Consider the following 17,258-nt stretch of genomic DNA (forward strand, 5'->3'; position numbering starts at 1 on the left):
GTCCAGAGACAGGAATTATTTTTTCTTCAAAAATAAATTTCATCATGAGTTCATACTGATATTCCAATTCAGATAAAGATCCAAGGGTTTTAACTTATTTTATATTTGCATCCCCTTTCTCTTGGGCTAAAAATCTTATTTTCTAATGTAGTCACATAATTACTTATTTACATTATCCTACAATATTATCAGAAACAATAAGACACAGAATATAGTTTAATCATGGTCAGTGTGCTAACTTCTAAAAAAGCTTAATTTAGCAAAAACGTTTTTCTCCAAAATTTTTTGAGTCTTTGGAAAAAACCCAAAAAACTTGTACGATAAAATTTCTCTTAAAAACACATATTTGAAATGGCCAAGTGCTTGCTAAAATTATTCTGTATTTGTTGCTGAAATTTCTTCAATCCCTTTTAGAATTATTCCAAACTACAGTAGTTACTCAACTGCTTGACTGAAAAGTGATGGTGCTAGTGTTATTCCTATTAACACAATGAATACAGTATAGCTGATATCGAAATGAGTCACATTTAAAAAGTGTGCATCATTATTGGTAGGTATGAGCTCACACAACTGTTTTTAATCATACAGTAGTAAACATTTTAATTTACTCAGAGCAACAAATAAAATTCTACAGCATCAAGTCAAAGAAGGGTATAATAATACAGTAAATGTTGTTAGGCATTAGAAGAGCCAAAACCTACATATCATTCATATTTTTACATCTTGTTCCTCTTTTACAACATCTATGGTAAAAATAATACTGGCATTATGAAGGCATGCAAACATTTGCTTTTGGGTATCCCAAATTAATTAAGTAGTTACATTGAAGAAGAAGGTCTGAAGAACTGAAGATGAACTAGGACTAAAGTAATTTAGATTCAAGTTGAGGCAGTGGCACTAATGAAAACTGCTCCCCTGGGTACACAGTTATCACAGGGGAGATGCAAGTTTCTCATTCTGAAAATGAGGAAGTTGAGCTAGTATTAGAAACTTAAACTAGTGGTCATACACTAAGATATATTTTGCTTGGCTCAGGTAGTGCCTTTAAAGCATCTGACCTAGCTGGCAACATCTAAAAGACAGTTAACATACATAAAATTTAAGAAAGAGAAAACTTATTTTTCAAATCTGAGTCAGCTTTTGCACTTCAATAGGCTGGAGCTAAAAGCAACTGACTATTCTCTGACAATTAGACATTCAAACACATTTCCCTGACCTACTCTTATCTCTGGCCTGCCTCACTCATTTTATATGCCTTTATTTACCTCACTGGGCCAGTGGGCATTTAAGTCTGTATCACAAGTTAAATCTATAACCAATATTGTGTTTGAGAACATCCTACCATTTAGAACAGGTTCACTTTTCTTTTTTGTACTATACAATGGTTTCTACTACCAAACAACTGGTTTATAAAGTTTCTTACTGTTTAACATTCTATCCCTCCTGCAACATTAATACAGCTCAGAATATAGGGAGAAAGGCAGAAGTACCATCAAGCAAGTTTTACCTGTGAATTTGATCTTGTCGGCTTGATCGTACTGGGGCCAGACCATCAATTTCATCAAAGAAAATAATTGATGGGCGCATCTGATAGGCCTAGAAAGCAGTCCAGTGATTGCAGGCTATCATGAAAGACTTCAAATATGTAGACTCAATATAAACCACTTTAAATTCATTCCTACTTGCATTTAACAAGTTTTAAAAAATATAACTGTAAATTCAAGAATTGTGTTTTAAGGATTCAGACTAAATTATTAACAGCATGTGATTTATTTGTATATTCAGCTGGAAATATTCAAAATACATACTCCACTGGTTATATCCCTTAGATTTCATATAGCTATAATTATCGGGACACAAAAAACATCTATAGAAGACCAACTGTCAAAGCAAAACAAAGAACAGAAGACAGTGACACAGCCTTCCTCCATGTCAGGATGAGAAAACATTTAACAAGATGCTATAGTTTAAAATCAATTTCAGTAAAATTGAAATTAAAAAAGCCTCAGTGAATTTTATAAAGAGATATAAAAGTATTTGCAGCAATATGCCTCAGTAGATCAGAATGTATTATCTCTTAACTAACTGTCAATACATCTGGGATATGAAACTGAAAGCCACTCAGGCAGAGCTAATCTTCAGCTTGCATAGTGAGACATAAACTCACTAGTGTTATCTCTTTATGAAAATATCACTCTTTCTCTAGATACGAGACCTAAGAAGAATTTAGACCCAATTATTCTTTTCTCTTTTCTCTCTAAAATTGTTTGTCATAAGTTGGTGTAATCAAGACATACAAAGGAAAATAATCTAGAAACATTATATATTTGACATAATTATTTTGAGTCTATTTCTATGAAAAGTGATTAAATGCAAACTTTATCCAATCCTTACAAACTTAATCTACATTGATTACAGATCTATATAAGCAAATTTTAATATCATACCTGATCAAATAGCAATCGCAGCTGTCTCTCAGATTCTCCTACCCACTTACTCAGACAATCGGCACCTTTCCTCATGAAAAATGCTACTCTTTTATCCCCTTGACTGCACTCATTGGCAAGTGCTCTAGCAACCAGAGTTTTTCCAGTTCCAGGTGGACCATAAAACAAACAACCTCTGTAAAAGAGTATTATTTTAGCGATACATTAAAAAACAGGCTAAACAGAATTAGAGATCAATTTCATGAATATAATTAGTGAATAAGAAAGTAAACAAGACAACTGAAACATTTCAATACACAAAGCACAACTTAAAACCTGGGATTAATATTCATACTACAAAATGAATATTGAAACTAAATAAACCCTTTATTTGAAACATTTGAAAGAAATAAACATTCTTTTATTCATTCAAATCTGTCCATATTACCTTATCTTGCAAAAAAGGTATGAGTGACAGTTTACTTTTATAACATATCAGTGGGAAGAATAGCAGATCTCAAGTATCATCCTTGGTCTGAGTGTCAGTAACATAACACCAAAACTTTTGAAAGAAAATGGTGGGAATGACCATGAGATAAAGTAGGATAAAAGAGAGAAATTGAAGTAGTGGCTGGGTGATAGGCACTAGGACAATGTAAACAATTCACAATAATTTCTGGTGATATCACTGCACTGTCATGGGGTAATGCAGTTTTTCACCTATTCCCAAAGTTATTCACTGATCTCATGGCAGAATTCTAAGAAAATGAGTTATATTCGCACTCTTCATAGAAATGATCAAGTAACTGCTCCTTAACTATCTAACAGTGATTTAGTTGAAAAGTTAAAGATTTCAGAAAAACAGAAACGACAGAATAAGAATGGCCAAACAAAAAAGTGATGGATGAAATAAATCTATTCAAAGTCAAGGATAAAATATAAAAGAAAAATTAAGAGAATTCCCTGGCGGTCTAGTGAATATGATTCAGCGCTTTCACTGCAAGGGTCTGGGTTCAATCCCTGGCTGAGGAACTAGGATCCTGCAATCCCTGCAGCACAGTCAAAACAAAAATAACAGGAAACAGACATAATCAAATGCAGATGCGGAAAAAAAACTGTTTAGAAAACAATCAGAATTTAAATGGAATAAATCAGTGATTTCAATGGACAAAAGCCAAGACAGAAACAGATTTTTTTTTTAAATATATTTACTGGGCCCATAGTTTTATTTGTGAGATTATTTTAAAGAAAAAAGTAAGGATTCCCATAAAGAGGAAGCAATGGAGATGTTCATGGTACTAATTATCTGTAATAACAAAAACTTAGGAGAAAACAAAATAGTCGGCAATAGCAGAATCAATTAAATAAAATGTGATGCATCCACAAAATGGAGTATCATTCAGCCATTGAAATGGAAAGAGAACATACCATATAAAAATAGTTTAACACAATCATATGTTGATTTTTTATGAGCAGAAATTTAAGAAAAGAGAAATGTAAGAAAGTGGAAATGAAGAGAAAAAAATGGAAGGAACTGGTCTAATTTAATTTTTTAAATAGAAGTATAGCTGATATACATTATTAACTAAGTTAGAGGTGTAAAATACAGTGATTTACAATTTTTAAAGGCAATATTCCATTCAGTTTTTATATCTGCTCGATTCCCCATTTTGTATAATATACCCTGGTAGATTCTTTTATACCTAACAGTTTATACCTCTTAATCCCCTACCCATACACTGCCCCTTCTCAGCTCCCTCTCCCCATTGGTAATCATCAGTTTGTTCTCTATTATCTGTGCATCTGCTTTTTTCTCATATTCACTAGTTTGCTGTATTTTTAGATTTCACATAAAAGCGATATCATATATATTTGCCTTTCTCTGACATTTCATTCAGCAAAATGGCCTCCAATCCCATCCGTGTCGGTGCAAATGGCAATATTTCATTCTCTGTTTATGGCTCAGCAGTACTCCACTGTGTATATATTTATACCACGTCTTCTTCATCCATTCATTTGCTGATGTGGACACTTAGGTTGCATCTGTATCTTGGCAATTATAAATAATACTGCTATGAACACTAGGGTGCATGTGTGTTTTCTGAATTAGTGCTTTTTTTTGGACATATACCCAACAGTGGAATTGCTGGTATATGACGGTAGTTCTATAATTTTTTGAGAAACCTTCATACTGTTTCTCACAGTGGCAGCACCCATTTACATTCCCACCAACAACATATAAGGGTTTCCTTTTCTCCACATCCTCGCCAACATTTACTATTTGTCCTTTTGACGACAGCCATCCTGACAGGTATGAGGTAATACCTCACTGTGGTTCTGATTTTCATCTCCCTGATGATTAGTGATGCTGAGTATCTTTTCCTGTGCCTGTAGGCCACGTGCATGTCCCCTTGGACAAACGTCTATTCAATTCTTCTGGCGATTTTTAAATCAGGTTGTTTCACTGATGTTTAATTGTATGAACTTTTTATATATGTTGGATATTTATCCCTTATCAGTTATATCATTTGCAAATATTTTCTTCTATACGTTGCCTTTCTGTTTTGTTAGTGGTTTCCTTTGCTGTGAAAAAGCGTAAAATATAATTAGGTCCCATTTATTTATCTTGCTTTCATTTTAGGAGATGAATCCAAAGAAATATTGCTATGATTTACGATAAAAGTTCTATTTTTCTTATGTTTTCCACTAGGAGTTTTATGGTTTGTGGTCTTAAAGTTAGTCTATTTTGAGTTTATTTTTGTATATGATGTTAGAGAATGTTCTAATTTGTCATTGTTGCTTTAATTCACTAAACCACTTTTTTTTTTTTTTTTTGCCACAACCTGTGGTTTGTGGGATCTTAGCTCTCTGACCAGGGATTGAACCCAGGCCCCTGGGAGTGAGATCATGAAGTCCTAACCACTGGATTGCCAGGAATTCCCTAAAATTCACTAAATGACTTTAACTAGGTACTTTCAACATGTCCTGTCATCATTAAATCACTATTTAATATTCTATATTTTTTGATTAATTTTTTTAATTCACCAGTGTTTAACTATAATTGATTTATGCTTCAATTTAACTAAAATGATTTATGCTTTAAAAAGCCTACAAACTTTTAAAAGTTTACTTAAATCAATGTTTCCATAGAGGGTGATTCAGGGAAAAAAATTATAAAAGGAAAAGAAAATCAGGAACTAGGGTTTAAAAACTGGTTAAGTAAGGTATAACAACTAGAAGAAAGAAGATAAAAAAAGGATGGTGATTAAAATTTTAAAAAGGATGGTGATACAAAAAACCCCTACCCTCCTGTCACCAAAACAGCAAATATTAAAGTTGGTGGGGAGAGGAGAGATATAAAAGAAAAAATACAGTTATATATGGCTCGACTGCAAAAAAATATATAGGCATAAAGCAAACACTGAAAATTGATTCAGTAAGTTTATACGTGTACAAATAAACTACTGAAAGTATTAAGGAAGGGGAATAAATATTTATGTATGGAGGGTAGGGAAAGTAAAGGAGCCAAATAGCCACTGTTCATCCTTAGAAGTCTATAAATTGTGTCTAAAATAGAAAAATGAGGGACTTCCCCGGTGATTCATAGTGTGGCCAAAAGACAGAAACAAATTTAAAAAACAGAAAAATTAAAATGAAGAAGCTTTGAAGAGGGCCTACCCTACTTTTGTAAATTTTTCTTTGTGAAACTTACGGTGCTATCTGACTTTTAAAGTTATGTATGTATATAATCAACTATGCGCACATGGGAGCTCAGCTGTGTCTGATTCTTTGCAATCTCAGACTGTAGCCCTCCAGGCGCCTCTGTCCATGGATATACTTCAGTACAAAATGAAAATACATATATTAAAAAATTATGTGCATGTATGCACTTCCACTTACTACATCACTCTGCTTGACCTCCCAATTGTATGTAATTATTTTATGCTGTTATAAAACAATAATTTATACTGTTAAGTTAATCATGTTCCCATTATAGCTTGCAATTACAATTATCTTTTATTTTTTATCTGGCTATTGATTGTGAAAACTGAAAAACATCTTTTACTACTCTGAAAAAATAAAATAAAAATACATACATTAAAAAACTATGTACATATATTACTTTGATATAAATTTAAAACCAAATCACAAAGCTGAAAGGAAAAAAAGAGTATGTAAGACAAGAATTTTACTAAATGTATGAAAAGTCACGGGAAATGATTTTTTTAATGGAGAATCAATTTTGAAACCATTTTTCATCTTAAACATTGAGAAAGTAAAAATACTCAAATCACCCAGGACCTTGCAAGGGCAAGTATAACAAATGACTCTAGACCTGGAAATTTTCAAGAGAGAAGCGGTTTCTGGACATAGCACAGGAAAGATTTTACCTAAAATAAAAAGTATAATTAAATTACCTTGGAGGTTGAATTTTGAATTTTTCAAAGACTTCTGGATAAAGTAATGGAAATACTACCATCTCTTTTAGAGCTGCAATATGATTAGACAAGCCACCAACACTATCAAATCGTACCTGTTAATAGAAGGGAAACATAGACATTCTGAGATTTGTCAAAATCTGAGTCAAAGCTAAAATCTTATTCCATTCTTAAATTATATCCAAGCCACACATAGTCAACTGAGTAACAGTAACTTAACAGGAACAACTGAGCAACAGTTGTGGCCTAAAGGTTACAAAAAAAAGAAAAGGTTCTACAAAGATAAAAAATTTCTTATAAAACACTGCTTTCTTTTTAAATTTTAAACTAAAATAATACATCTCAGACTGTACTCACTGAAGAATCTAGTTGCATTGGATCAACATCTGCAAGGCTTGCTCCGATTTTCATTCGATCTTTATAAATTCCTTTTAATTCATCTTTGCGAAAATTTAGTGGGAGGCACCTAAGATTACAAACCCCAAACATTCATCAAACACCACTTTCCTCTCCCAAATTCCATGTTAGAATATAGACATTTTTCTTAAGAATTAAAAAAATTCCAAATGGAGTAATCATGAGATTATGTGTTTTGAGTTCCTCCTTTTCTTTACTAGTTGAGAACTTATAGTGTTAGAAATATTTACATCCGAAGGCTTATTATTAAAGATATACAATTTAATGAAAATATCACAAGATACCACGGCAACATAAAGTAATTCATGGTTGAGAGTTCAGGAAGTATCAACATACATTATAACGATAGTGTCTGACCTACAGACACTATCATTTGCTGGACACAGTTTTAGTTTAGATGCTAAACAACTACAAGGTCATTAAATCCTCACAATACTCTTACGACATAGGTATTATTATTTTTCCCATTTTAAAAGAAAGCCAAGGCACAGAAAGGTTAACTGTCTTGCTCAGGATCACACAGATAGTATAAGTGGCAGATCTAGGAATCAAACCCAAGCAGCCTGACTCCAGATCTGCCACCACCCTGCTATTATACCTCTCAGCAAAATATGCAGAGCCCACCAGCACCTGGATCCATGTCAATCTTTTCAAGCAAGAGTGAATCACTACTTTCCTAATTACTTTCAAAAACATTTACAGTAGGTTACAAAAAAATATACCTAGAAAAAGCTCTTGTTTTATAGATGGAAGAATGAAAACGCTCATGTTAAAAGTTAAGATGTTAAGATACTTGTATAAGAATGCCTAAGCAAAGAATCCCTGCTACTACTAAATACAAGTAAAAGCACACCATCTTCTCCCCAAGTGACAATTCTTGCTAGTTTCAAATTCCATGAGAAATTTATACTGCCAAGCTTAAGATGGAAAAGTTTTCAATTGTGGCTTTTAAAAAGATATTTAAGTAATCCTTAATAGAACTGCATAATATAAAATTAATAGGACTGAATGCACATTTCTATAAAATGAAGGCAAGTACATAACTTTTGAATGATCTAACTCATTGCTGTCCAATAGAAATGAAATGCACACCAAAGTGTATTAACCACACTAAAGAGTATACTATTTTAATAATGTATTTTATATGTCTCAGTTCAGTTCAGTCACTCAGTTGTGTCCAACTCTTTGCGACCCCATGGACTGCAGCACTCCAGGCCTCCCTGTCCATCGCCAACTCCTGGAGTTTACTCAAACTCACGTCCATTGAGTCGGTGATGCCATCCAGCCATCTCATCCTCTGTCGTCCCCTTCTCCTCCTGCCTTCAATCTTTCCCAGCATCAGGGTCTTTTCCAATGAGTTAGTTCTTGGCACCACATGGCCAAAGTATTGGAGTTTCAGCTTCAGCATCAGTCCTTCTAATGAATATTCAGGACCGATTTCCTTTAGGATGGACTGGTTGGATCTCTTTGCAGTCCAAGGGACTCTCAAGTGTCTTCTCCAGCACCACAGTTCAAAAGAATCAATTCTCTGACGCTCAGCTTTCTTTATAATCCAACTCTCACATCCATACATGACTACTGGAAAAACCATAGCTTTCACTAGATGGACCTTTGTTGGCAAAGGAATGTCTGCTTTTTAATATGCTTTCTAGGTTAGTCATAGCTTTTCTTCCAAGGAGCAAGTGTCTTAATTTCATGGCTGCAGTCACCATCTGCAGTCATTTTGGAGCCCAAAAAAATAAAGTCTGTCACTGTTTCCCCATCTATTTGCCATGAAGTGATGGGACTGGATGCCATGATCTTAGTTTTCTGAATGTTGAGGTTTATGTCAACTTTTTCACTCTGCTCTTTCACTTTCATCAAGAGGCTTTTTAGTTCCTCTTCACTTTCTGCCATAAGGGTGGTGTTGTCTGCATATCTGAGGTTATTGATATTTCTCCCAGCAATCTTGATCCAGCTGGCGCTTCTTCCAACCCAGCATTTCTCATGATGTACTCTGCATGTAAGTTAAATAAGCAGACTGACAATACGCAGCCTTGATGTTCCCCTTTCCCTATTTGGACCAGTCTGTTGTTTCATGTCCAGTTCTAACTGTTGCTTCTTGACCTGCATACAGATTTCTCAAGAGGTAGGTCAGGTGGTCTTATATTCCCATCTTTTTAAGAATTTTCCAGTTTGTTGTGGTCCATACAGTCAAAGGCTTTGGCATAGTCAATAAAGCAGATGTTTTTCTGGAACTCTTGCTTTTTCAATGATCCAACAGATGTTGGCTATTTGATCTCTGGTTCTTCTGCCTTTTCTAAATCCAGCTTGAACAGCTGGAAGTTCACGGTTCATGTACTGTTGAAGCATGGGTTGGAGAATTTTGAGCATTAACTTTACTAGCGTGAGAGGTGAGTGCAACTGTGCGGTAGTTTGACTATTCTTTGGCATTGCCTTTCTTTGGGATTGGAATGAAAACTGACCTTTTCCAGTTCTGTGGCCACTGCTGAGTTTTCAAATTTGCTGACATACTGAGTGCAGCACTTTCACAGCATCATCTAGGATTTGAAACAGCTCAACTGGAATTCCATCACCTCCACTAGCTTTGTTCGTAGTGATGCTTCCTAAGGCCCACTTGACTTTGCATTCCAGGATGTCTGGCTTTAGGTGAGTAATCACACCATCGTGGTTATCTGGGTCATTGTGATCTTTTTTGTATAGTTCCTCTGTGTATTCTTGCCACCTCATCTTAATATCTTCTGCTTCTGTTAGGTCCATACCATTTCTGTTCTTTATTGTGCCCATCTTTGCATGAAATGTTCCCTTGGTATCTCTAACTTTCTTGAAGAGATCTCTAGACTTTTCCATTCTATTGTTTTCTTCTATTTCTTTGCACTGATCACTGAGGAAGGCTTTCTTATCTCTCCTTTCTATTCTTTGGAACTCTAAACTCAAATATCTTTCTTCTCCTTTGCTTTTCGCTTCTCTTCTAGTCATAGCTATTTGTAAGGCCTCCTCAGAAAACAATATGTCTCAATATATCCCAAATATTTCATCACACAAAATCAATATTTAAAAAATTGACATATTTTACACTCTCTTTTTTGTACTAAGTCTTTGAAATCCAAGAGTGTGTTTTTTACAAAAACGGATGGTAAATCTCAATTCAGATGAGCTATGGATACATTTTAAGTGTCATATGTGGTTGGCTAGTAGCCAGCATACTGAATGCTGTGTTAAGTTGCTTCAGTCATGTCTGACTCTTTGCGACCCTGTGGACTATAGCCCACCAGGCTCCTTTGTTCAAGGATTCTCCAGGCAAGAATACTGGAGAGGATTGCCATTTCCTCCTCCAGGGGAACTTCCTGACCCAGGGATCAAACACACGGCTCCTGCATCACAGGCAGATTCTTAACCGCTGAGCCACCAGGAGAAGCCCAGCATACTGAATAGAACAGAGCTAACATGATTTAAAAAACACATAGAACTTAGGATATAAAATAGAACTTAGGATATAAAAAATGATTGGTTTGCATGCCCCTTCAATATGTTCTAGTCGCTTTATCAAACATTGTTTTCTACCCTACAAATATTGCATTGTTAGAATCCAAGCACTGAATTATTCATTTACCCCCCATATCCGTAAAATGGGAGTAATTTTTGCCCTGTTTTTATGATTATTGTGAAAAATCAAATGAGCTGATTTAGTATGTCTGAACTTACACTACAAGCAGTTATGAAATAAGTTAACCTTTCAATTTTCCTGAAGAGTTCTACAATAAGAATTTTTTTATCATTATAAACAGAAAAAAAAATTTCAGTGAAAAAACAGTTATTTCCTCAAGTCAGTGTTTACCAAGCAGCATTTTGGTTTTATAAGAAAACGTATGCTCTGGACTTCCCTGGAGGTCCAATGGTTAGAAATCCGCCTGCCAATGCAGAGGACATGGGTTCAGTCCCTAGTCTGGGAAAATCTCACATGCCATGGGGCAGCTGGGCCTACCGAGCCCATGTGCTGTGACTACTGAAGCCTGTGTGCCTAGAGCCCGTGCTCCACAAGAGAAGCCACTGCAGTGAGAAGTACTGCAATGAAGAGAAAACCCTGCTCACCACAGCTAGAGAAAGCCCACATACAGTAACAAAGATCCAGTGCAGCCAAAAATATATAAATTAAAAAAAATATGTTCTAACCACAGTTAGTTTCAACCTCAGATATTTCAAACACGAGTTATTATATATTAAGGCTTATATATTAAACTGGTATATAAATTTTTAACTAATTGTTTATTATGTGCCAAGCTGTACATATTCCCGAATTATTCATTTTTCTTTCTACTTAAAAAAGCTGGCAGTTTTAAAGGAATCAACAAGCACTTACCTGTTGATAGCTCTATTACGGCTCCTTTTTCTTCTCCTCTCAAACTGCTGTTCGTCTTCTGAAGAGGAGGATGAAGTAGAGTCACTACTGTGGATTGCATGCCTTCGCCTAAAGAGGTAAACTGAAATCATAATGGAAGAAGGCAGGAGAAACATACAATACAAATATCAGAAATACCTAAAAATACCTAGTGATCCAAAAATGTTTATCATAAAATTAATATATTTGCTGAATCAATGAAGTGAGCTTTGTTGGTTGAATCTTCTGAAGGAAATAAAAGACTTGGATAACTGAGAATGGAAAAGATAGGAAGCTACAGGCATCATTAAGACAAAACATGGTCCAGACAGAGTGACTTCTTGTCTTAATATAAGTCAGGTATACTCAAAGAGAAGGTATGATAAAGAGGGTTTTACAATCTTTGGGATTGTAATTTTAGAAAGTATTTTCAAGATTATACTATATATAATTTACATTTGGAAGGGAATCACCTATTTTGAAATGTCAAATAATATTCAAAGGAGAACACGATAATTTTTTTTCTTTAGAATTTTTAATGTAAACCAAAGGGGATTAAGAGGGATCAAAAAAAGCTAAGAAACAGTGAGAAAACAGATGGTCTTTTATCTATAGTGTATCCTCAACTCTAAATTCACAACTGCCATTTAATGGTTGTGTAAACGTGGATGAGTTACTCAACCCATACAAGCCTGTATTTTCCTACTTACAAAAAAAAAAAGAGAGAGAGAGAAAAATACTCAAAATCTTAGCCTGCTTGGTAGTATCAGATGAAGTACCGAATGTTACAATCTCAAAAAAGTTTTTAAATCACTTCTACCTTTGGACAGTTGCAAACGACTCACGGAATAAAAGCAAAGAAATCTGGCTGGGAAAACTTTTAATCATTCTGTTGGCTCAGGGTGGACAGCATTTCCTGAGTCAGAATACAATCATGGTTAAGTAGGTATGTCCAAAAATACAGAAGTTCACAATTTATTATCTGAAAATTGAAGTCCAGAATCTTGTACCTAGAAAAACCCTGTAAACAAGTTTTTCCATTATTCACTTAGCAGCAAAACATGACCTGAAATGTTTTGCATTTCACAATGCAAATTCACAATCTCTATTTGTCCCACTTACTATGATTATTCATATGTTTTGCTATAAAATTAATACATTTGACTACACACTGGGGGCCCAGACACACTTACAAATGTTAATGTTGCACATTATGATTGTTGTATATTATCTTTGTAACTCTACCCCTGGCCACAAATCCGAATGCTGAAACATAAACAGCCCCAGGGTTTTGATAATCCTCCACCATCCAACCACTCAAACACGCCTAAGACCAATTTTGTGATCTGCCTGAAACTAAAAATATCTAGTACAAGTCTACAATTTTATATGAAAAACTTATTTAAATACTACCATTAATATTATAAAGAGACCTTCACAATTACAAAGTACACATAACTGTCTGTGAATTCAGTAGGTATGCACATAATTAAGACTAAATTAATAAAAAGGACTAGCATTGACTGTTTCTTGTACCCAGCAGTTGACATATCTCATTTAAACAATTAAAACTCTGGACAAGTACGTATTAGTAGGCTCATTGTATAATCAGGGCCAATATGGCTCACAGTTCAACTAATCTGCTTAAAATATCAGAATTAGTCAGTGACAGTGTCAGAATTCAAAACCTTTGTCTATTTAAAAAAAATGGTTCACATTCTGTACACTACCACACTGATGATCTCCAGTTGTTTATTTCATAAATCAAAAAATTATAAGCAAACTGCAAAATCTTGTGTACTGACACAGTTTCCAACGTCTGATTTGCAAAGTAGGGATTACCTTTAACCATTAAAGTGCAGTAACAAATGCAAATAGTACTTAACATACGCCAGGTACTATTTTAAGTGATTTACATGTATTAACTCATCTACTCTGCAGTACTATGAAATAGGTGCTATTGTCTGCATTCTACAGATCAAAAAGTTAAGCATGGACAGGTTAAGTAACTTGGAAGAGGTCACTAATAAGTTAAGTGGTAGAAGTGAATTCACAATCTAGGCAGTCCTAGCTCTTCAGAATTGCACTACACTGCAGAAAGTCTATTATTTCAGTTGAAAAAAATTCTAAACACATATAACCCCCGTTCACTCTTTTTCTTTCTTCCCATTTTCTTCCTATTTCCCAAAACTTCTTCAAAACTAAGAAGTTTTGAAAATCTGACACAGACAGCACTGGGACCTGCACTATGAATCCAACTAGAACTTCTAGAGAGGTCAATTCTAGTTCCTTGACAACCAGTAAGGAATACTTTGAAACACTAGTGAAGCAACTGTGCTATTTATGTTACCTTCTTGTTTAAAGGTGGTAGGTTTGTTTCAGAAACTGCAAACTGAAGCTAGAGAATAAACCTTAGATGATGAGAGGTTAGCAACCACAAGAAAGACAGAAAATCCTACTTTAAGGCAGCATTTCTGAAGCTCTGCTGTGTAAGTATGCCAAGAGACCCTTGGAAGATCCTGCATGGTGGCTGCAAGTTTCACTAAGAGCAAAGTTCCAACGATTTTTCGGATTTGTGTTTTGTTTCCCTGCCTAAGCAGGATACGAACTATAAACAGAGGTTGATCTCTTCAAGAAAAAGTAAAAAGGCTAAGCAAAATGACTGCCATTAAAGCTGTCAGAAGAAATGAGATGTTAACTCCACCCTGGCACAGAAAATTCACAGAAAAAAAAAGTGTATAAAGGGCTACATTCAAAACATCTGGTAAAGGTGTAGAGAAACTGAAACTCTAGTACACTGTGGGAATGTAAAGTGCAGCAACCATTTTGGAAAAATGATCTGGCAATTCTCAAAACATTAAATATAGTTAGTATCTGATCCAGCAATTTCACTTCCAGGTATATATCCAGGAGAAACCAAAACATGTAACACAACAAGTTACACATGAATGTTCCTAACAGAATTACTCATAATAGCCAAAAAAGTAGAAGCAACCCAAATGTACATCAACTAATAAAGGGATAAACAAAATATGGTACATTCATACAAAGGAATCTTATTTGCCAATAAAAAGGGATAAAGTGGGACTTCCCTGGTAGTCCAGTAGTTAAGAATTTGCCGGCCATTCTTGTTTCTCTTAAAAATGAATTCTGCCTTTGACCAAAGATTTACCTGGGTAGGGATAAGCATAAGTGTTGCTTCAATTTTCTGAGGTCTTACAAGATCAATTAAAAAAAAAAAATTCTCCTGCCAATTTAGGGGACATGGGTTTGATCCCTGCCTGGTCTGGGAAGATTCCACATGCTGCAGAGCAACAAAGCCCATGTTCCACAGCTACTGAGCCCTCGTGCTGCAACTACTGAAGCCCGTGAGCCTAGAGCCTGTGCTCCACAAGAGCGGCCACCACAATGAGAAGCCCGTGACCACAACTAGAGAGAGCCTGTGGGCAGTAACGAAGACTCAGCATAGCCAAAACCTGAAGAAAAAGATTATTAAAAAAAGAAAGAATGAAGTACTGATATATGCTACAATGTAGATGAACCTTTAAACTGTTTTAATAAGCAAAAAAAGCCAGTCACAAAAAAATTCCACTTATATGAAATACCCAGAATCTATAGAGACAGACAGTAGACTAGTGGTAGCTTAGAGCTTGAGGGATTGGAGTGATAACTGAAGAGTACAGGGTTATTTTTTAAGGCAAGAATTGTACACTTTAAATGGGTAGGCTATATGGTATGTGAATTATATCACAATAAAGTTGTTATCAAAATGAAGAAGTTTAAAGGGAGTTATCAAAACCAATACAAAGGTCACTAATGTAACTCATGGAACAGCTAAATCTCTTGCTTCATACTTCAAATGTGTTAGAATCCACCACTAGTCTGAGATCCAAGGGCAGGAATTCTGGCTGAGCCATTTTTATATCCATAGTATGTGGCACATAATAGTATTCCAATATTTGTTAAATAATAGGAGGGGGGAAAATCCTGTACCCGAGGAATTATACAGTAACATAAGATACTCTCCATAGAGAAAGAGTATTCCCTGTGAACCAAATAAGGGAACTCCAGCACCAAAGTGGCAAAAAGAAAAGAAAAACCCACCTGCTACCCACCACAAGCTGGTGACTACAGAGGTCGTCAGTCAACAATCATGTTATTCCCAGATATATAAACCCATTAAATATGGGAGAAGAAATCAAATTTCAAAGTAACTGCCAGCCTCTCACTTCTGTTGGCTCAAACAGAAGCCTGTCCTATGAGTCAGGCAGCCACCCTGGGTACTATGCTAATGAGGACTCCAGTGCGTACTACACTTTACTTTCCTTTTCTGAGGATCATTAAATTTCACTATCAAAATACTGGTCTTTAACAATATCCTACAGGGCCTATGAAAAGTACCGACAGTATGGGCACCTTTCAGTGCAATTTATCTCTAGCAGCCCCAACAGGTTGTCTTTCTCATCCTCTATCCTTCTGGGCTGTGGCTGTATGAAAAGGGATGAAGAAACAAGAAATCCAGAATGTACACTTATGATTTTGAAACTCTAAAAATTAAATTATGAAAAATATGAACTTTTACTTGTGTCCTGCCTTTTTAGGCTTCCCTTACAAGCTTCCTCATTCATGAACTACTATAATGCTACTATTACCCAGAAAATTCTATTGCATCAGAAAATCTTCTATTACTCGGGAGAATGAAGAATTAATAAGAATTACCTCCTCAGACTTAAATATGACAGACAGACAAGTGTTAGGATGCAGAAGGAAAAGAAACCCACAAATAATCTTAATAGTCAAAGAAAATTAATGTTTCCTACTATGTAAGAAAAACAAATTTGCAAAAAAAAAAAAAGACGGGCAGAGTCCTAAGAAGTCTAAAAGCATGTAACTTAGAATTTGTCATGGTTAAGAAAATATGTCTGGGATAGTATGTGAAGACTATCACAAGACTAAACCTATACTCTCACTTAACGTGAAAATTAAATGACACAGTCTATGTAAAATTCTTACACCAAGCCAGGAATACAGTAAACACCGAAGCGAAAGTAGCTCTCTATTACTACTGTGGAACAGGTGAATAAACTACCTTACCAAGGCAGTTATTAATAATTCCTATCAGTGAAGGCAAACTGAAAACTAGTCAGTAGTTGTGGAGCCTGAAGTAGTAAAGCCCTGAAGACACAGGGCTAACTCTCCAAAACACACAATTCTAGAATTCCATCCTGATACACCCAATCTTAAGGCTCTAGATTTCTACTCTAATACAGCCACAATCATGTCATAAATCAATCACTATTTCAGAACCAAACCTGTTCATTCGTTTACAATAAGGACTTCTTGGTCCCGCAGAAGACAATCGATATCTTGGTCTCGCAGGAGAAGCTGGGCCAGTATAAAATATTTTGGGCTTTCTCTGATGACGAGGTTCTAAGAAAAAAATTATATGTACGTGACATAAACATGTATAAACACAATTTTGCTCTTCATCTAAATACCTACAAAGGTGCTGTGCATGTGCACGTGCTAAGTGGCTTCAGTCGTGTCTGACTCTTTGCAACCCTACGGACTGTACCCCACCAGGCTCCTCTGTCCATG

General features: G+C 35.3%; 1 protein-coding gene across 1 annotated transcript in view; it reads right to left on the bottom strand.

Moving 5' to 3' along the window:
* ATAD2 (ATPase family AAA domain containing 2) overlaps positions 1-17,258 on the bottom strand; it is a 63,851-nt gene that overhangs the window by 25,813 nt on the left and 20,780 nt on the right. The window contains exons 8-13 of the mRNA XM_070382438.1: positions 16,973-17,090; positions 11,643-11,750; positions 7,223-7,331; positions 6,845-6,960; positions 2,448-2,622; positions 1,508-1,596 (exon numbers count right to left, since the gene is read on the bottom strand). Coding sequence (XP_070238539.1) covers positions 1,508-1,596; positions 2,448-2,622; positions 6,845-6,960; positions 7,223-7,331; positions 11,643-11,750; positions 16,973-17,090 — 715 coding nt within the window. The remainder of the gene's footprint in view (positions 1-1,507; positions 1,597-2,447; positions 2,623-6,844; positions 6,961-7,222; positions 7,332-11,642; positions 11,751-16,972; positions 17,091-17,258) is intronic.

This window comes from Bos mutus, chromosome 14, assembly GCF_027580195.1.
Source record: "Bos mutus isolate GX-2022 chromosome 14, NWIPB_WYAK_1.1, whole genome shotgun sequence".
NCBI classification, from domain to species: domain Eukaryota; kingdom Metazoa; phylum Chordata; class Mammalia; order Artiodactyla; family Bovidae; genus Bos; species Bos mutus.